The sequence below is a fragment of the Petromyzon marinus genome, chromosome 1 (genome assembly GCF_048934315.1).
Source record: "Petromyzon marinus isolate PM22_M1 ecotype Great Lakes invasive population chromosome 1, UKy_Petmar_22M1.pri1.0, whole genome shotgun sequence".
NCBI classification, from domain to species: Eukaryota; Metazoa; Chordata; class Hyperoartia; order Petromyzontiformes; family Petromyzontidae; genus Petromyzon; species Petromyzon marinus.
In genome coordinates, this window is record NC_133667.1 from 34530532 (window position 1) to 34557186 (window position 26655).

Below are 26655 nucleotides of genomic sequence, written 5' to 3' on the forward strand. Positions count from 1 at the left end.
TAGTGATCTCGTAACAACAAAAAAAGAGAAAGAAAAAAAACACTTCAATGGTTTGAATTATTGGCATTGAAAATATAATTATTGTACTAGCTACACAAAATAATTCGGGAGCTTTATTTTGGAGAAAAAATAATCTCACATCCGAATAATGGAACACTAATTTCCACACGGGCGGAAGATTTTAACAATGCAGTGCTCTTGTTTAAAAATACGAGTGTCTTGTCTTTTGCACAACACCTATTACCGAAGAGCACGTGAACACGTTTTCGCACGTGCAATAAGTTCAAAGTACTTTTTCATAAACGTGTGATAGGAATCTGTTTGCACGACCAAGATTTGTTCACTACATTCATACTGCAACACCAGGAATATTCTTAGTCTAACTTTGCTATAAATAATACCGTCACTGCATACCAGTCTTAACTATTCATAGCCACGAGTCTACAAAAACACACTATGTTTGTTCCCTCAATGCACCTTGAAACTAACGTGAGTGGGTTACACATCTTGCTGCTGAAACGCACGTTACGCATGCGTAATTTCCTTAAAAATTAAACTTATGCAGTTACCCAAATGTAAACACACCACTTGGCAGACATGCTTTTATTATCTGCGATGTAACATCGTGAAAGGGATGATTAACAACGACGATGAAATACCGCATCGCGTCAAACTGCAATATAAGCTATTAACAACAGATGGAGCCGTCTGAGAAGTTTATGGAAGAAAAAAAACAACCGATCACCAGGGGGTGGAAGGATGGCATTGATTCGGCAATCTCAATAATTAAGGATAACAAATTACAGGCATCGAGCACGTGTGTACGAATGGATGTTGTCCAATTATGCTAATTATATGTGGATGTTACCTTGCGGCTAATTAAGCCACCAAAATGTACAAACAAGGCGGTGAAAACGACATGAACCAATTATTGAAGTGATCCTCAATTGCGACAAATTATCGAATCGCCAAGTGGAGGATGGGGGATATGTGGTGGAGGGGCGAGTAAATCGTTTTAGCTCAGCTGAACATATGCCACTGGCATAAACCATTAATTATATTATTGGTTCTTTCGGTAAAGTCACGAAGAAGGAAAACAATAGAATAAAAATATAAAACAATAAAATTCTCACGACGTTTCGAATGCGACACAAGCAATCATCATCAGGTGTGAAAACCACAGCAAGAACAATTTAAAGTGGCGGGTTTTTTTTTTTTCAAATTTTCTTGCTGTGGTTTTCACACGTGATGATGATTGCTTGTGTTGCAGTCGAAACGTCGTGAGAATTTTATTGTTTTATATTTTTTATTATTTTGTTTCCCTTCTACGTGACTTTACCAAAAGAACCAAGAATATGAATCCCTGCAGTCACGAAAGCTTTAAATGAAAATTAAACCATTAATTGTAAGGCTTAACAACTGTCAAATGTCCTTCCCCAACATGCAAGGTTAAGGACACATTTGTGAGTGACAAGATATGAGCTATGATGAGAGATTGAGGACCAATTAATTTATATAAATCACGAGGTGTACACCACATCATTCGCTCTACCTTCCATCAAAATGTTACCAGGGGAGCACGTAAGACGCGTCCATTCTTGCATTAATATATATTCTAAACCTGTTCTTGCACTTGCATGCATCCGAACTTCCTCTTAATTATTCAGGATTTAGAAAACGTATATGCACGTCTATATGTTGATCTTACATTTAGGATGAATTACTTCTTCGGATGGCTGAGCAACAACTATAATTTTACACTGTGGTTGAGCCAGATAATGAGTGGTGTATTGCTGTGACGATTCCTTCGAATATTTGTGAATCAGCGGGCATTGAGTCGTTTTACGTTCTGGGTGACCACAATCGGCACACTGCAGTTTTTAATCTTGTGCATCATCCAGTATCTGCATCTGCCGCGGTTTGTGTGGATGCGGGTTCAGGGTTATGGCCCATATTCGAATGCTTGGAAAGCATCGTCATCCTCATCATGCTAATGGACTGATTGAGCAAATTAAACTTCCCGGGAGCTCTTTAGGGATCCTCGGCGATGATCTTGGTCAGCTCTTGCTCCACACGCTCGACGAGGGCGATGAAGTTGGGATCGAGCACACACAGTCGCAGCAAGGGCCCCAACTGCTGCGCGGGGAAGTTGGGCGACTGCAGCGATGCCAGGGGCCTGAAGGGTGCTGTGGCCGCACCTGATGTCAGCTGACAATGAAAAACCATAGGGAACGGAGGAGGGTATTAGAGGACACATCCCATTGCTTCGCGGGTGTGCTGTTTCGCTCTGTGATGTGTTTTTCGGGTTGCTTGCACCGCGTCTTGTTTGGCACGAGTCAAAATCAAGGCTCTTGAGACAAAACTAAAAGTCGAAGCGATTTCCTGCTCAAATGAGCAGTGAGGCAGTGCTCCGTCTACCACTTATAGCACCGAGCCAGAGGTGAAAATTCCTCATTCTTATGGCGGGGTGGCATACCTGTAAACCCTGTATCAGTGCCTACCGTATTACAGACCAATTCAGATCTTATTGGTCACCCTGTGCCCCTTTATCAATCTCAACGTTCATCCTACAAAGTCCCATAACAAGTGAGAAACACAAACAAATACACCACAAACATGTTCATTTGTTGCCCTATTGAAACGGCTGTAGCGACGTATGGAACTGAAAACTCAATTTCCCTGTACAAGAATACGGGTAAACCGTACGGGTTGACAGCTATGGGGTGGGCAGGCTATCCATAGGACAACCACTGTTGACTTCTCCACAAAGTGTTACCTATTTTACAGGCGATGGGCTGATTCAAAACCCCAACGAGTGTTTGAACTCACAAACCTTCCGATTGAGAGCCGCTCGCTCTGCGGAGGAGCCACCAGGCCGGATGAGTCAAAACTATGGAAAGATAGCCGAGGTTGTATTTCCCTTGCTCTCCTCAATGGATTTTTAGGCGACACCATCGCCGAGTGCAGCTTAATGTCAGTTTATCTTCATACCTTGCACAAGTACGAATACTAAAGTAGGACGACGATGCTCTCATCGTTACATTTAGCTCAGAAACTCATAATACAAGCCCCACTGTATATTTCATACAAATCTGCTTGACTGTTGCCATGTTACAAAGATAGGAAAAAGCGATTTTCTAAAATACGAGGCAGCTGCATCCTTAACATATATCACTTTAGATACTGTGCTGTACACCATTGCTATGTGGCACTGTGGGGCATCACATGTAAATCACACCATTGAACGATGCAGTGTAAATTCAGGCCGCGTGGCTTGCGGCTAAATCGACGGCACCGTAAAACACCGAACCTTGTAACCCACAAGCGGTTTCGGACGATACAGCGCTGAACACATCATTTACCAAACCTTGACCAGAGCAGCCAAGCACACCACACCGTGGCGATGTATTACTGAAGAGACTTTTTTCCCCATCTGCCTCTGGCAAGATGGGAAATCACGGTGTGGCCGGGACACTGAAAGGTCGACAGTTCTTGGGAGAAAATTTATGGCTTTAGCGCCACACCGCTTCACTGGCTCCGAAATGACTTTTAAGAGACAAAGATAGATTTCTAAATGCCATTGTAATGGATTGCAGGGACACCATGTTTTGTATACGTACAACATATATAGTGTATACATACGCTATACACACGGCTCACTTTGCTGAATGTATAATTCCGGTTATGCAGTACACTTTTTTTCTGTTTTCAAAACTGCACGTTTTTGCAATGCAGACTTTTTGTTAGGCAGCGCACAAGCTCCGTCTGGACGTGTGAACAGTAGACAGTTGTAAGGCCGCGCGGACTTACAATTGGGAGCAGCGGTCTGCCCCGCTCAATGCTTCACGCACACTCTGGTCTCATTTTACAGCAGCGTTAACAAAACTCACCCAAAGCGCACACCAAAGTGTAATCAGATAAATTGCGTAAATATAGGACGTGTAAATTGATGGCCAACGCATTGGCTCAGCCATAGCAGCAGTTGGTAGAACAGCTGTGTGTTTAATGCTCAACAGCAGAGCTGCTTAATTCTGTACCGACAGAGAACGCCTCTTCATGTCAACCATCTGTCAGATCGCGCTTATACAACGCCATCCTCAGAGCACGTCCAAGTGAGCAATGTGCATGCCCTTCGAATAAATTCTAAACTTACGTGTTTAGCCACTGATTATGCGGTTTTGGCTTCAACGGGGGTGGCGATTCTCTACACGGGCATGAATGCCAGGGGAAAACTATGATCATCACCACCTTCATCAACTTGGCACTTATATCTCTGTTCAGATGTTGAATAAAACAAACTTTTTAGGAAATCATCTTGAAATTCCATGCATTAATACATTATTTGCCCGCACAGTCACCACCACATCAATAAAAATACAGCGCATATATGCATACAAGAGAGCTCAGTTTTTTTTTAAGTTTACTATTAACCCAAATTCATACCCTTTTAACTTTGTGTACACACACGTACAACCTGCATAAGGGGCTGCCGCTAAAATAAAATCTACAGCCTTGTGCCACTTGCACCCATTAAAATTCTGCAGCACAAATTCATGCACACATTTCAGAGACATTTTTTACAACAGTTGATGAAGAATTCCGTAACACAAATAGCATGTTTGCTCAAAATGGATTTTAAATTAACAAAAAAACACACGGGTTTTAATGTATGCAAATTACTAGGAAAAAGCGTTGGAGGGAAAAAAACGAAACCCTTGAAACTTGAACTGCTCTTTATGTCTACGATATTTTTTTTATCACATCCATTGCAGGAGTCAGCTTCAGCGATCACCTGCCTGCCACTGAGTTAGCCGCTGCCCTCAACAAATCGTTACAGGCATCTACAACTACGGGATCGCACAACCTGTCTCTCTGGCTGCCAAGTCTTTTGAGTACTTGAATTTCCACACAGGCACTGCGAAGCACAATTGTAACCCGTATGGTTGTGTATAATCAGGATCACAAAAAAATAGATATATTCTACAGATATACTGCACTCAATCAATAAACATGCAAAAACATGTCAAAGATTTTATAAGGATCGTTACCAGTCTCTTTATATATGTATCCTGGAGAAATTATCATCAGCCATAACTTAACACTTGCTGATGGCGGCCTTCCCAAGCCATCGCCATCTCTCATGGTCTCTCAATGTCACAATTCAGCCAGCTCCTTAGTCTGGATGAGCAGTCACCTCCAATTAGCACGGTTGGCTACGTACCGTGCGAAAGAAGTTCAACATTCGTACATATATGACCCCTCCTTGTGGCATGTCGTGCCCAAGTCTGCTTAGTTTTATAAACAGTCAATGTGTCTGTTTTCTGATCCATGTGTTCCTTTTCTATCTCTCAGTCTAATTCCAAACATCCACTTCTACATCGGTTTTGGTGCACATTCACATATATTTTTTAAATGTTCTTTGTCAATTTCCATATGCATGATCTGTATGTCACCGCAGTTAATATACCTAAAACAAAAACTCTTCTTTAGCCACATTGGTATGTTGCTTTTAATTGCTGAATTCAGGAATAACTGAAAGGATCATACTCGTATGAAAAAAACATGGTAAACTATGCCTCGAAGTAACAGAACTAAGTAAACAATGTGAGTTACAAAGAGCATACATTCTAACACAAGGTGTGGGTAAGGCCCTCATCCAGCAGCAGTGGATTGATAATAAAAGCAGGCTGTACATGTACCTTCGCAAGCTGACTCATGGATGCAGTGCCATCTGAGAAGTGCACTTGAGGCAAACTCCCAGTGGGCCGAGCAGCTTCCTCCATTTGGAACAAAATAAAAACACACACCGTGTCAACGCATTTTTGCAAAGAGGTAATGGTAGAAGGAAGAGGTTGTATCCCTGTAAAAAAAAAATTGCTCCACTGCTGGCAGACAATAGCCTCAACTAGAGGGAGTTTTAGAAAATACACTGGCCTACTCTTCGACGCTGGAAAGACATCTTGGTAAGAGGTGGGAGTACCCACACTTTACACCAGCACACATGACTTGCCGGTCAACTAACGGTCGTGTACCCATTTATACTGCTGGGTGGACAGAGGCGGGGGAGATTTAAGAAGCTTGCCCACTGTTTCAAGTGCTGAGGCAGCTGATCAATAGAACCGGTGATCTCTGGATTGCAAGTGTAGTGTGATAAATGTAAGTTTTAACTGCCACGCAGGTAGACCAAATTGTGACCTTTGGATTTTCAAAGCAGTACACCAACACAAATATTACAAGCTATACCTATGGCTCCATCTCAAGCACTGATACTCTCAATGAATATAGTCACTGAAATAGTCAGTTATGGAAATATTCAAAATCTATCTCACTTTAGTACAATAAAAAACATATATTCAAGACTATAAAACATTTCGTTACATACATTGTATTTTAAATATCTCAAGAGGAAGCTGTTTATATTGGTAGGAACCTCTGGTTACACCAGCCCACAGGGGATTATTGTGTCCGTCCGTCGTGCATCCAAAATGGGAGGGGTGGGGCTGGGTGGAGAGGGGAGGGTGGGGAGGGGCTGGGTGGGGAGGGGCTGGTCACCCCGTGGTGCCTAACTTACTTGAATGTTGTCAATAATTTATACCACAATGGTATAAATTACAAGAAATAACTGCGCAAGCTGTATTGTGTCCCCATTATTTAGTAGAATGTGAACCAACAGCTCTTTGTTAAGTTTAACACGTAGGCTTTCGTGACCTATATTATCCATAAGAGTTTTTTTATTAGATCACGTAAAAATAAATGTGTCGTTAAACCCGCCACCACCCGACACAGCCAAATCTGGCTGTCGTTTGATGTTAGTTGTAATTACCGGTGAAACGCCGTACTCAAATTGTAAATGTCGTGGGTTTACTCTCCAACACACCGGTGTGCTGTACTAGTAACGAATTGGCATGTTTTGTTTACGTGGCAAACCTTACTAATTGGCTGTGTCGGGTGGTGGCAGGATTAACAACACATTTATATTTACGTGATCTAACCCAAAAAAACCTCTTATGGAGGTTTTCAGTTACCAGTAGATGATGGGTCACGGGCTGTGGCTTCGTGAGTTTTCCACCACCTTGCTTCTCCGCAGGCACCGCTGCCATCTTGTGAACCCTTATGAAGTTTGAGAGGACCATCACACAGCTGGAGCACTGCTCCAGGGCTTGCTCTTTGGTTTCTCCGTACAACTTCACTCGAAACGTGCGCCCCGCTGTCTGAGGGTTACAAAAACAATACAACACGCGACTTTGCAGTTTTGACAAAAGTCAAATACCAACAAAAAAACAGCTCTTGAAAGTTTACCAGTCTGGAGTTCACAACTTCACATAAAAGTTGCGGGGTCAGTGCCGATTGCGAGTTATCTTTTTAGCTGAAAAGTGGGAAGGTTTTGTAAATAAGTTCAATACCACGAAGCAAAACATCTGCTTTGTACAAATAACTATGCCGTAGTGTAAAATCTGACCCGGAAAATGTTTTGGAAGATCATTTATAAGACTACCACGATACCTTTAAAAAAAGTCAATGTTCTTGCAACGTGTAGAACATTAACTGTTTAGTATGCTGCGCAAACACATCTCTGAAAACATTTGTGCCTGTTACAATGAGGGATGAATTGTGTTAGTTTATACCGAATAGGTCGGCAACCGCTGTAGCAATGTAAAGTTTATTTGAACTTAGAATATCTTACAGTATTTAAAAAGGGTTAAATTAAATGATTTTTTTTAATGCAAATGTAAACATTTCGACCTGTCCAACAACAACAGATTATTATCTTCTTTGGTTCTTTCGGTAAAGTCACGTAGAATGAGAATAAAATAATAAAATAACACAATAACATTCTCACGACGTTTCGGCCACAACGCAAGCGGCCGTCTTCAGGTGAAAGGAACAGACCTGTCGGGACGACAGACGGTCGCTTGCGTTGTGGCCGAAACGTCGTGAGAATTTTATTGTGTTATTTTATTATTTTATTCTCATTCTACGTGACTTTACCAAAAGAACCAAAGAAGATGAATCCTTGCAGTCACGAAAGCTTTAAATTGAAATAATAAAACATTAAAATGCACGATAACTGATTTTTTTTTTCAGTCTAAATCAAAATGCATCTTTAATTTTTCCAAACTGCCGCCAGCTTAAAATGCTTTTATGAAAAAAATCCCAAGCATGAAATTATAATTAAATGCAATACGTTTTTTTAAAAACCATTGTAAATTCAATATTAAACATTTACCTCTCTTAAAGGGCTTTGATATAAAGTACTTGGATGTGCTTATTGCTACAAAATTAAGATTCTATTTTTAACCGAGGCCATTTTTGACCACATGCCGAGATCCTGAAATCCATTGCAGAATTATTTCGACTGCAAAGGTAATTTCAAAGAAATGGCACTGTTCCACTAATGTATACTCAATCTTCTAAAGGAGACAGTGATCTTTTAACATACAGTACTTTGGACACATGCCAAACAACCTGATCCTTCAACTTTACCTTTGCTTTTCTGCAGCCAACACACAGCAACAAAGAGAAGCTATAAATTGTCTACATAAATACAACGAATGAATCACGTAACAGACACCATAATAGACTGAAATATGAGTAATAGACACTGTAACAAGACTGCAATTTGCTTCCATTTACTCATACATTTAAATCACATCAATAAACACCATTTCAATCAATTTCAGATGGAGTTGGCTTTGTGAAAAACACACCTACGCGCGTTCCATTGTCACCAAATGCACAGTCGATATGAACATTTTGTACAATGCGGGGCATTTCAAAATGTGATCTCCAACTCAACGTGTTGCGGTTAAAATCCAGCATGTTACGCATGGGAATTAGATGAAAACGCCATTTCCCTTTTGGGGTTACTTGCAAATACAGTACATGCTGAAACCGTGATTCAAAGTCTGGGTTTCCAAAACGATTTTGATTAAATTACACATTGGTTGCTTCTCTTGTGCCTCCAGAAATGTCCAGATGTTGCCCACACACTATGGCTGTGCTTGTCATTTGTAGCCATGTGCACAAACACATCGTATAATTGATTGCTTTGGAATCTCTTCTCTCTGGCTCGTATATGGAATGGCAACATCCCCACACCCTTTTCATCTCGGCTAGTGATGCGCACCAATGCTTAGGGACATACTGCAGTCACCCGAACGGTCCGATGAAATAGCAAGTCCACCACACCATGACTAAGAAAAAAAAGTGATCTACTTAACACAAGTGTTTTGCCGACTTATTGTATTTCTAACATATACAGGGCGATCCATTTAGAGATATGCCAGTTATTTCAAATGACCTTACTTTTTTTCTAAAACAAATGATCAAATATTGTGGAAGCAATAGCGCCATATTTTGCAGGGAAGAGTGTTACAGGGATTTAATCGGTGGATTGAGATGGTAGAAATGACAAGGGATTGGAATAAAATGTTTTCAGTTTAATTTCTACACATTTTAGTAGGGTATCTATAAATGTATCATCCTTTATATTCAATTATACGCTTTAATCCGAGGTTACTTCTCCATGGTGTTGCTCACTGAAATTGGAACTGGTTAAGAAATAAGGCAATTAAATAAAATTACCTTAACTTGTGTTGAAAAGAAAACACATTCTTCTTTTTGAAAAACATGACACAAGCTTGTCATGCACGGTGCTTCATAAATGGAAAACTGTTCCTATAAACAGAAAGAGACATGAATCATATCATAAAATGTAGGCATGTGTGTAAAAAAAACCAACATAAAATACAATAATGCAAGCAATTACTGTTTAAGATATTTAGGTAATGTGTCGTAACTTAAAACCCCATTAAACTAGACTATTCAATTATAGTACAAGAATAACATTGCGTGGTGGAGCAATGATTTAGCAGTTAGCGTACTACAGCGCTTTAAATACTGGCGGCCTGAGTTTTATTCCTGGCCTTGGTGGCAAGTTTTGTCTGAACTCCCTTCACCCACTTACACCCCATGACACAGGCAGCATGAGGCCTGTGTCCAATTCTGGATTGACAATGAGCTGTGAAAAGTGATTTATTTTAATATAATACCGCATTTGACATATGCCACTGGATGACTACAATGACACGTTAATAAATAATGGCATGTATAGTCTGTGCCGCCTCTTAGTTACATCTTGTTCTGCTTTACGTGGTTATTTAAAATAGAACTGTAGCCTGGGGAAACAAAAGTACTAGACTGTCAATATATGGGCAAATTGACTTCTAAATGTCCTTCAGCATTCACAGATTCACTGTTAAAAACATTAACATCCACCAACAACTCTACACATATATTCCAATTTTCACCTCTGTTGACTTTACAATATAAATGTAGCCTTAGCTGGAAGGGTGTATGCTTCTCAGTAGTGAACACTGAAATTTAACTGTTAGCCAATATAAAAAGCCAAATGTTACTCTGTGCTAAAAATACATGTCCACGATGGTCCATTTGGCATCAGGTCCCACCAACTCAAAGGAATGGACTTTGCAGTTGGGAAAGCATATATCTATTTCCACCGAGTTATACACATCATCAAATGGGTATCACCATTTATAGACAATAAGATAAATTAATTGCATACCGAGGGTGAAATTACGTCCGTACTTAAAGCGAAAATGAATTATTCCATATCTTCACACTACATCAATTACATTGTTATAGTGTGTTCTTACCAGTGCAGTTTCTCCGTCCATTACCGACAAATTACCAGACTCAGTGATGGACATCAAAAGCTTCCCCCGCTTGTCAGAGCATTCAAAATCCTGCACGAACAGACACTCATCTCACCTTATTTCGGTAAGTCTTACGTATACAGAAAGTTATATGACCTGGCTATAATGCAAGGGCATTAAAGAAAAGCTGTTGGGAATAATATTGCACGTAGATTAGAAAGAGACTTTAAAGAGTTCTACAACACTAGTATTATTTGAGCCATGTCCTCTTTCAGATATAACCTTTTACCTGACCCCAAATCCCATTGGTGCAACAATGCACACTCACTCAACATTAGGGTGCGGAAGCAGAATTTTTTTTTATTTGCACCATACCACATTTGGTAAATTGTCCTATCAGGTAACCCAAACAGCCCAAGCACCCATACAGGAGAACATCCACATGACACCAAGTAAGACAATACAGGCTGCTGCCATGCAGTGTCTATCAGGATGGACACATCTGAAAATGTTTACTTTTGTGTGGGCACGTGCAAAAGGTGTAACAACCTGTACCAATATATAACCACTTTTAAGCTGCATTTGGGAAAAAAATCTAACTATGCGTGCATGTCTACACATGAAGATGAAAAATGTAATTTGCCATCCAGAATGAACCAATTGTCACTTCAGTAAAATAACCACAATATATTAGCATCCGTAGTGCTGAGGGATGGTGCAAGTATAGCAATGGTTTATGGTTAGTGCACTGCACAATTGACCATGCTGGTTCTGAACTAAACGAAACTTTTTTTTTATTTGACCAGGTTAGACCTACTGAGCTATATAGCTCTTTTTCTGAAGCGACCGGTGCACAATTGATAGCTCGACATTGTGACTTGTGGAAATGTATAGCAGACAAATACTCCTAAACGCATGTTGATTCTCAATGTGGAGCGAAAACCTGAGGATCCCAAGTAACTAGCCACACGACTACATGTAGAGAGACATGCAAACTCCAAATATGCAGCAGGCGTCAGGGTCGAGATTGAACCTACGACCTCCTTTATACCAGGTGAGGGATCTAACATCTCGCCACCGCGGTTCAATTATATTCCATTACTCACGAGTGATGTCTGAACCCCTCCTGGGCCCCCTCTTCACAAACTCACACTGACCAGCGTAGTGAAATAAAGTAACACTAGCCCCCCCACCACACTAGCCCCCCACTACACGAGCCCCACCACTACACTAGCTCCCAACTACACTAGCCCCCCACTACACTAGCCACCCACTACACTAGCCCCCCACTACACTAGCTCCCAACTACACGAGCCCCCCCACTACACTAGCCCCCCACTACACTAGCCCCCCACTACACTAGCTCCCAACTACACGAGCCCACCACACTAGTCCCCCACTACACTAGCCCCCCACTACACTAGCCCCCCACTACACTAGCCCCCCACTACACTAGCCCCCACTACACTAGCTCCCAACTACACGAGCCCCCCATTACACTAGCCCCCCACTACAGTAGCCCCCCACTACACTAGCCCCCCAATACACTAGCCCCCCAATACACTAGCCCCCCACTACACTAGCTCCCAACTACACGAGCCCCCCCCCCCACTACACTAGCCCCCCACTACACTAGTCCCCCACTAGACTAGCTACCCACTACACTAGCTCCCAACTACACGAGCCCCCCCCACTACACTAGCCCCCCACTACACTAGCTACCCACTACACGAGCCCCCCACTACACTAGCTCCCAACTACACGAGCTCCCCCCACTACACTAGCCCACCACTACACTAGCCCCCCACTACACTAGCCCCCCACTACACTAGCTCCCAACTACACGAGCCCCCCCACCACTACACTAGCCCCCCACTACACTAGCTACCCACTACACGAGCCCCCCACTACACTAGCTCCCAACTACACGAGCCCCCCCCCACTACACTAGCCCCCCACTACACTAGCCCCCCACTACACGAGTCCCCCCACTACACTAGCTCCCAACTACACGAGCCCCCCCACCACTACACTAGCCCCCCACTACACTAGCTACCCACTACACGAGCCCCCCACTACACTAGCTCCCAACTACACGAGCCCCCCCCCACTACACTAGCCCCCCACTACACTAGCCCCCCACTACACGAGTCCCCCCACTACACTAGCTCCCAACTACACGAGCCCCCCCCCACTACACTAGCCCCCCACTACACTAGCTACCCACTACACGAGCCCCCCACTACACTAGCTCCCAACTACACGAGCCCCCCCCCTCCCACTACACTAGCCCCCCACCAATGAAGGACAACGTGGGGATGGAGGGGTCTTCTCCCAGGATCCGATTTACATTTTGGTTGTAGGCGCTCAATAAAAAATGTAATATGTATATAACAATTACCTTTTTGATTTAAAGCTTTCGTGACTGCAGGGATTCATATTCTTGGTTCTTTCGGTAAAGTCACGTAGAAGGGAAACAAAATAATACAAATATAAAACAATAAAATTCTCACGACGTTTCGACTGCAACACAAGCAATCATCATCATGTGTGAAAACCACAGCAAGAAAATTTGAAAAAAAAAACCGCCACTTTAAATTGTTCTTGCTGTGGTTTTCACACCTGATGATGATGATTGCTCGCTGCAGTCGAAACGTCGTGAGAATTTTATTTTATATTTTTATTATTTTATTGTTTCCCTTCTACGTGACTTTACCGAAAAGAACCAAGAATAACAATTACCTTCACGTGTCTGATATTTTAATCCAGTTTTAAAAATATACAATTGACTAATCCTGTATTTCTTTACCAGGAACGCAAGCGTTTTAAAGCACACGTTTAAAGAGTCATAAATCGACAAATACTCTAAAAGGGTTAACGCCGCAGCGGTGAATTAACGTTGTTGTTGTTGTTGGCAGTGTAAAGAGAAATGAACTAAATCGGCGCACTCACTAAACACGCCATGCCCTGTGATTAAAAACACAGCGTGGAGCAACGCAGCCGCGGGAAATTGCACAATTTCGATAAATCAACGTGATGTATTAAGTGTCCATGCCCCCATATCCCAGGCGAAGGAGATTCTCGTTCACCAACTTGCTACTAACACTACCCGAGGCAGTTTCCCCACCAAAACACCTCCCCCCCCCACCCTTGTAACATTTGTTCGACAAAATAGTTCAGTTTAATCGCATGGGGGGGGGGGGTTCTCTCCCAAATCATCTTGCCTTTCATCTTAAAAGTGTAGAGATCAAATAAAAAATGCACTGCGGATTTAGTCAATGATGGAAACTTTCCCACGAAACATATTGGCCCAAACTTGCGGAGTCAATACGATATACTATCCTGAACACGTATTGATGGCGTGGGTTTGTTCAGTAAGCAACATCTTTTGATTACGTGATTAGTTTCACAAATACAGTCGTGTATGTTGAGAACCGAGATGCGTGTTGACAGTGCTGATTACGTAAATCGAGACGATTTTGACGATGCAAAGTACAGTACTCGTGATAGGGTATCTTAGTAATTACTGATTTAAAATCCTCTATTCCAATGCACGATATGAAGATGACGATGGTGGTGACGAGGTGATGCCGACTGCATAGCTGCCAACTGCTGCTTGTGGTGTATTTGTTTGTGTTTCTCCCTTGTGTGATGGGACTTTGACAGGATGAACGTTGAGATTGAAAAGGGGCACGTGGTGACCAATAAGATCTGAATTTGTGTTTAATAATGTAGGGGGCACTGGTAAGGGGTTGACAGGTCTGCGATGGTACGAGTGTAGACACTGAATCGTGGAACCGAGGACGGTGTTACTGATGATGGTGAGATGCTGGCGGTTAAGAATGATGGTAACCAGTGATAACGCCGATGATTACCCATATGGGTCATGATAAAAATTACTGTGGTGATGTTTACCATTGGTAACTAGTTTTTACAGCATGCTGCTGCCCAAGACAATGATGCCGACGATGATATTTCTGGTGCCGATTATGTTAAATGTTCGTGATGACGATGATGGTGCTGCTGATGAGTCTCACAATGACGATGATGGTGCTGCTGATGGGCCTCACAACGATGCTGATGGGTCTCACAACGATGATGATGGTGCTGCTGATGGGTCTCAACAACGACAATGATGATGGTGCTGCTGATGGGTCTCAACAACGACGATGATGGTGCTGCTGATGGCTCTCAACAACGACGATGATGATGGTGCTGCTGATGGGTCTCACAGGGCTATACCAGTGGCCAAAAATATGGCTCTAGAGTTTGGTGTTATAATTTTATTTATGTAGTTTATTGATAAAAAAAATTCGGTCACAGTCCCTATGATCACTGTTACATTGCATTTATGGCTTTTATTTTGGTGATTTCGAAAAGTTTTTTTGGTTTGGCCATGTTTTTGTTTATTGTAGTACGGAGTTAGACTGATGGCCTTAATCTTAGTTGTCTTGTGGTTGTTATTGTTTGACTTGCATCCCACTGGTATGTTTGCACACAGCGTTGGTGTACGGTGCTATTTCAGGAATATTTTTTTATGTTTTTTTCCTAGATTTTCTGTTTGCACAGTCACATAATCACTTTAAGATGTTTTCTTGTTCATGTTTTTGTTTTTTGTTTGTTGCGGTTGCACCCGATTCAAGAGCCGAATGGCTCACAGGGCTATACCAAATAAATGGAACTATGAACTAACTACGACGATGATGATGATGGTGCTGCTGATGAGTCTCACGACGACGATGATCACTGTGATATCGTGTATAAATCAGCCCCAAGTACTGTACTGAAGCTTGATTCCATCTATCACTCGGCCTTAAGATTTGCATTGAACTGCCCATATAGGACTCACCACTGTGATCTCTACATTGGGTCAAACTTAACATATCTTAATGTTCGACGGCTTGTACACCAGATCTTATTTATTCACGATGTACTTACAAAAAAATCCGCAGACTGCCTGCTGGATCTCCTCCTCTCTGTTTCAAAGAACAAATTTGACCTCAGGTCTTCGCTCATTTACCAACTTCACATTCCCTATTGCCGTACAAAAACTGGAGGAAGGGCCTTTGCTATTGATGCCCCCAGGGTCTGGAATGCTATTGCCAATAAACTGCAACTTGAATCACTACCTACGAGATCTTCACTCAAAACTGCTCTAGAGGAGTTGTACACCCCTAGCTGCCACTGCCATTCAGTGGCCTAAAATAAAATGTTTCGCTCCGGATGACCGCTGCAAAGTATTATCTGTATTTTGATTTAGTGTGCTGATCTTAAAGGTGCATTGAAAAATGTGATACTCCGACTGATGCTCCTGTTCTAGATTTGAAGCTTTCGTGACTGCAAGGATCCATACTCTTTGGTTCTATTCGGCAAAGTCACGGAGGTAAAAATAAAACAAAAACTCACGACGTTTCGGCCACAACACAAGTGGCCTTCATCAGGTGAAGGGACTGGACTGTCCAGTGACGTATGCAGCCAGCTGTGGCTCTAGAGTTTGGTGTTACATGTTATTTATGTAGTTTATTGTTACAAATTCGGTCACAGTTCCTATGATCACTGTTACATTGCATTTACGGATTTATTTTGGTGATTTCTAAAGTTTTTTGGTTTGGCCATGTTTTTGTTTATTGTAGTACCCAGTTAGACTGATGGCCTTAATCTAAGTTTTCTTGTTGTTGTTTGACTTGCATCCCACTGAGATTTTGCACACAGCGTTGGTGTGCGGTGCTATTTCAGGAATATTTAGATATTTTTTTCCTGGATTTTCTGTTTGCACAGTCACATAATCACTTTAAGACGTTTTCTTGTTCATGTTTTTTTGTTTGTTGCGGTTGCACCCGATTCAAGAGCCGAATGGCTCACAGGGCTATACCAAATAAATGGAACTATGAAACTATGATGATGGTGCTGCTGATGATGGGTATCACAACGATGATGCTGATGGGTCTCACAACGACAACGATGATGATGGGTCTCAACAACTACGACGATGATGATGCTGCTGATGGGTCTCAACAACGACGATGATTAATGGATGGATCTCACAACGACAACGATGATGGGTCTCAACATGATGGGTCTCACAACGACGATGATTAATGGATGGGTCTTAACAACGACGACGATGATGATGCTGATGATGATGCTGCTGATGGGTCTCAACAATGACGACGACGATGATGCTGCTGATGGGTCTAACAACGACGACGATGATTAATGGATGGGTCTCACGACGACGACGATGATGGTGGTGGTGGTCACGCACGACAATCCGCACCATCCACGTTGCCGCACTCTGCCGCGAGCCCGCGCGCGCTTCGACCGTGACCCCGGGAGGCCTGGGGGCCCCCGGAGGCCTGAGGGCCACGGGAGGCCTGGGGGCCACGGGGCCCGGGACGAGGCGGCTGTAGGCGGCGAGGGCCCAGCCCCGAGCCCTGAGCGGTGGTCCCAGGCGCCGTGAGGAGGAAGCCGTGGGGGCCTGCGGAGTAGGCCCGGGGGCCTGCGGAGTAGGCCCGGAGGATTGCGAAGTAGGCCCGGGGGCCTGCGGAGTAGGCCCGGGGGCCTCGGCCGCAGCGGGATCCTGGCCAAAGGCCTGCCTCAAAGTGTTCCTCCTCTGCATGACACACTGGGCCTGGGTGGTTCGCGTTGTTAAATTTAAAACTAAGGACTTATAAAACTCGGGACTGACAAATACAATCTCTCGAGGTGAACCGGCGTAACCAAATATTGACCAACACCGCAAATGATGTAGGGGGGGGGCTCTATTCACGGCCTTGCACCGTGCACAATAACATTACAGTCGCTTAACACGTGGGCTTTCGCGACCAATATTCATTACAATAATAATTTATTTAGTATTGCCGAATCGAATTGCGAACGTTAATCGCAAGGCCGTGAAGGGTGTGGGCGGTACAGCGTGAACGCATCTTTCACGACGAGCAGCGGCCGACCCAACCACCACCACCAACAACAACCTCCAACAACAGCCACCAACCACCAATAACAACCTCCAACAATAACAACCTCCAACAACAACCACCAACCAACAACAACAACAACCAACAACAACCACCACCAACATCAACCACCAACCAATAACAACCTCCAACAACAACCACCAACCAACAACAACCTCCAACAACAACCACCAACCAACAACAACCACCACCAACAACAACAACAACCTCCAACAACAACCACCAACCAACAACAACCACCACCAACAACAACAACCACCAACAACAACCACCAACAACAACCTCCAACAACAACCTCCAACAACAACCACCAACCAACAACAACCACCAACCAACAACAACCACCACCAACAACAACAACCACCAACAACCACCAACCACCAACAACAACCACCAACAACAACCTCCAACAACAACCACCAACCAACAACCACCAACCAACAACAACCTCCAACAACAACCACCAACCAACAACAACCACCAACCAACAACAACCACCACCAACAACAACCAACAACCACCAACAACAACCTCCAACAACAACCACCAACCAACAACCACCAACCAACAACCTCCAACAACAACCACCAACAACAACCTCCAACAACAACCGCCACCAACAACAACCACCACCAACCAACAACAACCAACAACAACAACCTCCAACAACAACCACCCACCAACAACAACCTTCAACAACAACCACCAATAACCACCAACCATCAACAACAAAAAACACCAACAACCACCAACAGCCACGACCAACATCAACCACCACCAACAACAACCAACAACAACCACCAACAACCAAAGCCGCAAGATCGCCACTGGGTGGCGGTGGAATCGCCACGGCGCTTGTGCCAGGCTAGGTGCACCATGAGGCCCGTCACGTTGCAGTGTCGAAGACTACATACACAACTGCTTGGCCGTCACCAGCAGCAACCACGCCAATACGAATCGACGTCTTCGGAAACGTTCACCTCCACCGACCACATGTCAGTCAGTAATCCACACTTAATCACCAAATTCACCACCAAGGACAACGATCCCCCTCCGTGTAGCTCTTTAACAGACTTGTGAGCGAGCACCTACCTATGAAGGCCGGGCATAGCACGCCTAGGTGATTAACACGCAGGCGCGGTTGTTTCCCTAATGATGTTTTACACCGCGCCAGCTCGTCAGTTAAGGCCGAGTCGACCTACGGGAAGTACGGGACCGGTTCCGATATTCGCCACCGATGTCGGTTCGCTCTGAGCGGGAAACAAACTCGGGTCGCCGGATCCGTGGCGTAGTCGGTGCGCTAACCACGACGCGTCCGCTCACCACTCACACAACAGGGGATCTTCGACTTACGCACATTCGACTGATGAACTTTCAGAGATACGAACAAACCTGTCCCGTATGTCCAGTTGCCTGTTCGGATCGAGAGTCCTAAGTTCAACCGCCGCGCAAATGATGGCGGTGGTGACATCTACATCTGCAGAACGCGAAGAACCAGTTCCATCTACATCTGCAGAACATGAACCAGTGGCATCTACATCTGCAGAACATGAAGAACCAGTGGCATCTACATCTGCAGAACACGAAGAACCAGTGGTATCTACATCTGCAGAACACGAAGAACCAGTGGCATCTACATCTGCAGAACACGAAGAACCAGTGGCATCTACATCTTCAGAACACGAAGAACTAGTGGCATCTACATCTGCAGAACATGAAGAACCAGTGGCATCTACATCTGCAGAACATGAAGAACCAGTGGCATCTACATCTGCAGAACATGAAGAACCAGTGGCATCTACATCTGCAGAACATGAAGAACCAGTGGCATCTACAGCATATTATACAACTTTTAAAACCATTCCCCGTGTTTAGTGTACATGCCGTACAACATGTTTGGAATTGACAGGAGTAAAGTTGGACTTACGAACAGACCACAGGAACCTAACTCGGTAATAAGTAGAGGAGTCCCTGTACAATATTACAGGACCACCAACTACCACATGAGCACCAGCCACAGAGCCACCATCCAACCGTAATCCACACGATGGTGACTTTCAATACCCCTCAATAACCGCACAAATACCAACCATGGGCAGAGCAAACCATCGATATCCACCCAAGGTAGCAAAACATTACTCATACGCATTAGGTAGCGAAACATTAACTTATACGGATTTATTTAGGTTACTAAGAGTGAATGATTTCATAACCCCACTCGTTTTAAACGGTTATCACTTAATTCGCTATTATTGGCCACGTTGAGAAATTGGAACCATTAAAGCAGGTTTCGTTCGACCAAAATTAAATAAAATCTAATTCGGTACCAAACTAAATATTTCGAGAGCCGCAATGCATGTGAATGCATACATACATCACATAACGTCACAAAGCGGGCTGTGAAGATCCGCAAGTTGCCAACTCCTGCACTAAAGCTATGGCCGTCGCCAAAGGTATTGACAATTCCAACATCTGGTCTGGGCCTCATGGACTAATAAGTATTGTACGGTTTAACACGTAGACTTTCGCGACAAGTATCCATAATAGAGGTTTTTGGGTTAAATCGTGTAAATAGAAATGTGTCGTTAATATCCACCGCCATCCGACACAGCCAATTAGGAATGTTTGTCACGTAACCAAAACATGCCAATGCGTTACTCGTTCAGCACACCGGTGTGTTGGAGAGTAAATCCACAGAATCTAGCATTATAAATGTGTCGATCTAACGCCACAAACTATATTATGGAAGTACTGTATAGCAGCATTCGCATCACCAACACCACCAACCACCAGTGGGCGGCGTGGTTCCAGATATTAATCAGTGGCTATGCATGAATGTGCTACTGGCCCAGATGTGGCAGGACTCGTTTGTCAGGTAGTTGCCGTGTGTTGTGCAAGCGTTGGGGGGAAAGCCTGGTTAGAAAGATGACGTTTCCATTGTGCTGTTGATCTATGAGACTGTTTGTCACCCGCATGCCTCTCTTGATGGGGCGATTTATTCACACGTGCAATATTTAACCTACGCACGGTTCATTAATTGTGACGTTTCCATGGCCAATGAAAACACCCGAGCCGGCCTATGCCACTTATTAACAGGGAATTCAAAGATCCATGGCTCAAACTCTAACTACACACTGACATAATCACTTGTAGAATTAGAACATTGCGTTCAATTGCGCATACAATAACTTATTTTGAATTATCCCTTCATTGAAAATGTTAAATCGTGTAAATTAAGCGGTATTTTCACGTCATGTACGTTATGCAACTGATTCCAGATGCTACCTCAATCCACTGTAAACATGGCTTCTCTATTAAGCCTCTCTCTTTAAAAAAACCTGAATATAAACGTCTTCCCATCTGGTTAAAGGACTCCATCAATCAATAAACGCTTACACATTGTGAAATTAAACCTGTCAAATCATGTATACAGAGCAATCCATTTATAGACATCCTAATGATTCTCCTCTTAACAGGTGACTGAATATTGTGAAAGCGATTGCTCCATATCTTGCAGAGGAAGATATTTATAAAATGTTTGAAAAATGTACTGTGATTAATGTGACACGTGTAAGATGCTTTGAACGGAAATGTTGTTTCCTCTATCATTCCTCCTCGCTGTTATTTTAGTGGCGATCGCCATATCCAAAAATCGTCATCACATCACGACCAGAGGGTGTCGTTGCAGCCTCGACAGACGCTTGCTTAGTGTATATAATTAATAGCTGCAGGTGTTGCGTTCAAATATTCACCACCGCAGTGAATTTTACATATGTGGTAGTTAAATTCCACTCCCCTCTCGTAACTAATATCATTTACCAAAGTTGTGGTTTAACTCATGACAAGGTTTCCGAAGCATTTCAGCACTTGCTGTGGGCTATTTCACTCCATATGGTCTAAAACTTTCCATTGTCAAATCCATTACCCGAATGAATAATTTTCATTTGATGTGTTAATGGCGACAATGGTAATGTTATATTTTATTTTATTGTCCCGTTTACACTGTACTTGTGAAAAGATTAGTCCAGTGCGCTATTAATAGCTCGAAAAGTAAGCCCGTAGGGGACCTTTCACATAACCACGCCGTGTAATCGTGCAACAGTTATATCTGAACATTGTTTGCGTTTCCTGTATAGACCCACTCACGAAGACTATTCTGAAGAAAGCCACGTCAGGCTGAGTGGAGTCACACGTCAATTGACCCACTACTTTACACCTGTGCAAGTTCTGACAGCGAGTCACCTCCAGAAACAAGACCAAAAAAAAAGCAAAAGAAATTCGTTTTAAGTGGACCACGTCAAGGGCTCTTTATCCCCTTATTCTGTTCACATCACAAGTGGAGCCAGATTTCTCGTTCTTTGAAAATGACAAGGGAGGCATCACTGGGTGTGATCATTGCTGCGTGATCTGAAGTTCCATATTCTTTGAAAAGGGCTTGTTTTAAAGTGTTTTTCTCCTGAATGGCTGTCTTCATGAAAAAATAGACCACAAAAACTAGAGAAATATTTGGAGTAACATTGCAGCGAACTATCTATTTTATATATTTTAGGGATGGGAGTATTGTATGTTTTCTTTTCTCCCTGTGCAACACGTGGCTTAATATTTTGATCAAGTATGAATATATACACATATTGGGGTGGAGCAGTGGCACTGTGGCTAGCACGCTGCACAATAAATTCGACGATGTGTGTTCCATTCGCGGCCATGACAGACATCAGTGGGGAGGTGATGTCTGAACTGGCACTTCTTCAGCAACCCGTGCTGACCAGCGTGCTGCAGTTTGGCCAAAAGAACACGTGACCAACAGTGTGGAAGGGCAGCCGTCATCAAGAAATGCATTGGCAAAGGGTAGTATATTAACATTTTATATATGCATATTTGTTTAATTGCAATCGCAATAATACGGAGTAATGTGACCTGTGGTGATTGCACGATTTGAACATACGCATTTTGCAGAAAGGCTATTCTTACCGAAGATAGCAAGAGACTCACAGTTCGGGAATAAATAAGACGATTACTTTACAAGAGGCGAAATGAAAGCGATTTTTCTTTTGTTGAAAGGAGTGGGCTCAGGTTTCATTTCTAAAGCACACAAGCAAACATACAAATTCCCAATGATAACGAATTAGGTAAGAGCCAATTGCGACGATAAGTATTTATAATATTAAGTGTTTTATTATTAGGAGAAAGTCATGCTTATCAAACAAAATGTGTATGCTGGATACGTGGTCTTTACCTGCAAGAAAAGCAGCAACAACTTCAATTAATGCACGTCAGTCAGTGCGCTCATTGAGAATCTATGACATGTCATCATCGCTATCAGCCATGGTCTATCCATTGTTAGATGAAGGCCTCCTCAAGCCATTACCATCCCCGACAGTCACGCCATGCAACAAATCTCCAAACTCCTGCAAAAAAAGCCGATCTTCCCATGGTTCAATTTCCACAGTAGATGCCCTATCTGGCATATTCCTGGCCTCAGCTTCCACGCCATGGTGAAGCTCGACCAACTCCATGGTGAAACTCGATCGATGTGTTCCTCTCTCTACGTCACAGTGTTATTCCAAAATTGCACTTCTCTGTGCGTATGCGTTGATTTGCGCACTGCTTTAGTTCCATTGTCATCGTCCATGTCCTTGAAAAGTGTTTCAGTGATTAATGGAAATAGACGAAAACCCCAATGCAGCGTCCTCCTGAAAAGAGTCTTGGGACACGGTGAGGCCTTATTGAGCAGTTAAGGGGAACTGAAACTATAACTCTACTCACTATACCATAACGAATGTCTGGGATGTAACGGGACATTATTGTACTGTGTGTTCCCTCGTATGCGTGTGATGATAAATGTGTTGCTGAGAGTAACACATTTTCATTTACTTTAGCTTTTCCATCTAACTTTGATATTCGCTCAAAGTAATGCGCAATTAAATGAGCCCTTGGGCCATTTATGATCCGGATTAATATTTTAGGTTTAATCAAGCTTCGTGAATGATAATGCGGTTCCGTCCTGAATTAACAACCTTTGCAAAAAGGGATCAGATGCATTCGCTTCTTAGAAATTCAAATTATAAAAAAAACATATGACTCTTGTAGCGAAACCAAGCATACAAAAAAATCACCCCGAATCAAATACTTGGATCCCATCCCAAAAACAAAGAACTGCATACGCATGCAAGAACCCGATTTCTTCCGTTACGCAAACAGTTTCGGCGTAACGTGACGATCTTGTTGAAAGGCAGAGAACAATACAAATGAATCAGACGAAGAGCGCGTGGAAAGGTATTGCGGCGTGAAACCTCGCAGCGTTAACTGCACCGCCAGCCCAGGCTGAAGGGGCCGCTAGTGCGGAGGCATCAAACTCGCTATAATCTCCAAATCGCTTCGATCGCGGGGCGCAAGTCGGAAAGCGCTACCCTCCGCCCGCCCGCCCGCCCGGCGTCCGGTGCGGCGAGATTTGTTGGTGCTAGAGGACGCTGTGACATTCGCGTCCCGTCGACATGGATAAATTACCACCACCCGCTATGCGGGGGGACCGCGCCAGTCTGTCGCAGCGCGCGGCGGCGGCCCAGGGAAACGGTAGCATGGAGAAGAAGAGCAAAGCGAGCGGAGGCAGCAGTGGAGGAGGAGGAGGAGGCGGCGGCGGCGACGGCAGCGGCGGCATTGGCGACGACGAGGAGGAAGGAGGGAAGATTACGCGAGGCAAGAGCATCCGAATGAAAACCGTGTCTTCGTCGCTGGGAGGCGGCGTGGACAGGAGCGCCGGCGGGCGCGAGTCCAATATAAAGGAGACGGACGTGGGCAGGAAAATGAAGCGTAGCACCAACGGGGACTGCAGGAGAGCGACCAAGGGGAGCCTGACCTCTATCGCCAGTCGTCATTTCCACGACCAGGAGCTGTCCGAGGAGAAGCGCTCCATCATGGAAGGGGAGTGCGCCTCGGGCGGTGCCTACGAGTGCGAAGAGAGCGCGGCGGGCATTCAGCAGCAGCAGGAGGGAGCAGGAGGAGGCGACGCGCCGCGCGCTTCTCGCTCAGGGTCCGTGAGGAAAGGTCAGAGTCAGCGGCCCCAGGCCAATTCGGTGGGCTTCCTCAAGGGCGAGTCGGCCGAGCCCATGCTGCTGGACGATGGCGAACAGTGCGGCATCCAGGCCACCTTCATGCAGAGGCAGTTTAGCGCCATGTTACAGCCGGGAGTCAATAAGTTCTCCCTGCGCATGTTCGGGAGCGAGAAGGCGGTGGAGCGGGAACGAGAACGGGTGAAATCGGCCGGCTTTTGGATTATTCACCCGTACAGTGATTTCAGGTGGGTAAGTGAGAGTGCCGCCGCTTCGCTACCCCGCTGAGCGTCACGCGGGTTGCCTGTCACCGCGTTCAGATATTGGCGATACATCGATACATTCATAGGTCACGCGTGTCACTTATGATACGAGCGACTGCCTATAGAGGACACTTGTGCCCGTTAACGACGGCTGTCTTACAAATAAAAACCCCGCGCGTGTTGTTTACTCTTTTGTTTCCGTTGCTAACGGGTTACGGTCCCCCTTTCATAAAAAAATAATGATTTTTTTTTTTAAATATTGTTTTAACTTAACGGGGTGTTTGGGTCACTGAAGAAACAACCTTTGAACTTATTTCGGTATGAATATACGAGCGCAGTGGACGCTACTGCTTTGCCGCATCTTTACTAAGTAGTCAGTAATACACCGGCAAACGCTCCAGTCACGTCGCGTATGTAATTTTTCGTTGCACTTTTTCCATGCGTGAAGGCTAAGTACAATCTGGACATTGTATACCACCATCACCACCACCACGGTCGCCCGCTCCCCGGGTTTATAAACCCTTTGTATCGTATAACACTGCTGTCCTAGAGGACACCAGCAGAAGTTCCACGGCCATTGGAATACACCTGTAGGGCTGGTGGTCTTATACCACACGCGGCATTGTTCACGCCGCCTTTAGGTAGCATAATAAGTTACTCAAATACATTTCAAGGTGTTCGTTATAAAGGCCAGCAGTGACGACGTACACTGTCTCTTGCAGCTGATGCATAATTTACCTGCCTAGCAGGTGTTTCTTAATTACAACTGAACTATACGTCACTTTGCCTGCAGTGTGAGGTCACTGATTGCGCAGTGAGTCGACGTGATAAGAGCCCAACCAGAAGTTGAATTCTGTGCGACAGACACCGGGCTTGCGTTGTCAACACATCATGCAGCCATTCGTCAAGCAAAATAACCACGGCGATCATTTACGCAGGGTGTTCAACTGTGAGAGGCGGGCTGCGTATTTTATAGAATCCCCAAACATTCAATGGCCACAGATATGCAAACGTACACGCCGCTCAGTTCTAAACACAACACAGGCAGCTCAGCGCTAAGTCGACTCATAGCAATCCTGTTTCGACAACGCCCAAAGTCGCCGGTATGGAAAACGTGGCCCCTTACGCGAATGCAATAAAAAAAAGACTTCGCGCATTGCTTGGCACTGCGCTCGCTTGTTAGTTGCAATTTTTCTCCAATTGCGAGAGTTCCCTCCCCCCTTTTTAAGACATATCTCGGCACATCTTAGCCGAGCTCGATTTGTATATTGCGCCTGTGTTGTTATTGTTGCGTTACGCGGAGCCGGAGCTGCTGATGCTGCTGCTGCTGCTGCTTGCGGCCACTGTCAAGGTGACCCAGCGTCGCCAGGACGTGCGCAGAATTCCAGCGGCGCTGTCCAAGGTCCTGAAACGGGATTGCGCTCAGATTTTCGATGGGGCGGGTAGGGGCAGGATGGTGTCCTCGCTTGGATTTTTCCCAATATTCTCACGCAAATACACAAACACGAGATTGCCCGCAGAGACACACCCGTTGGTTACACACCCCGTGTTGTAACACAACGGATGCGGTGCACATTTGCATGCTACTTTCGTCAAAGTCCGTTTTCGTTTAATACATTTCCGCGAGAATGCGACGCTTGCACATTGTAAATGTAGAATGTAAAATTCGAAAAGTGCTTTTTTTTCTTGA

General features: G+C 44.2%; 2 protein-coding genes across 2 annotated transcripts in view; one reads left to right on the forward strand and one right to left on the reverse strand.

Moving 5' to 3' along the window:
- Window positions 1–588: 588 nt before the first annotated feature.
- On the reverse strand, window positions 589–17661 carry REC114 (REC114 meiotic recombination protein). Its single transcript, XM_032950433.2, has 6 exons — window positions 16954–17661; window positions 10677–10766; window positions 9586–9678; window positions 7026–7211; window positions 5700–5777; window positions 589–2208 (listed from the first exon to the last, which is right to left on the reverse strand). The coding sequence occupies exons 1-6, from the start codon at window positions 17293–17295 to the stop codon at window positions 2032–2034; spliced, it is 966 nt and encodes a 321-aa protein (XP_032806324.2). The 5' UTR covers window positions 17296–17661; the 3' UTR covers window positions 589–2031.
- A 6019-nt stretch (window positions 17662–23680) lies between these two features.
- LOC116940524 (potassium/sodium hyperpolarization-activated cyclic nucleotide-gated channel 4) overlaps window positions 23681–26655 on the forward strand; it is a 45382-nt gene continuing 42407 nt past the window's right edge. The window contains exon 1 of the mRNA XM_032950456.2: window positions 23681–24950. Within this exon, the coding sequence (XP_032806347.2) occupies window positions 24148–24950 (803 nt within the window). The 5' untranslated portion in view covers window positions 23681–24147. The remainder of the gene's footprint in view (window positions 24951–26655) is intronic.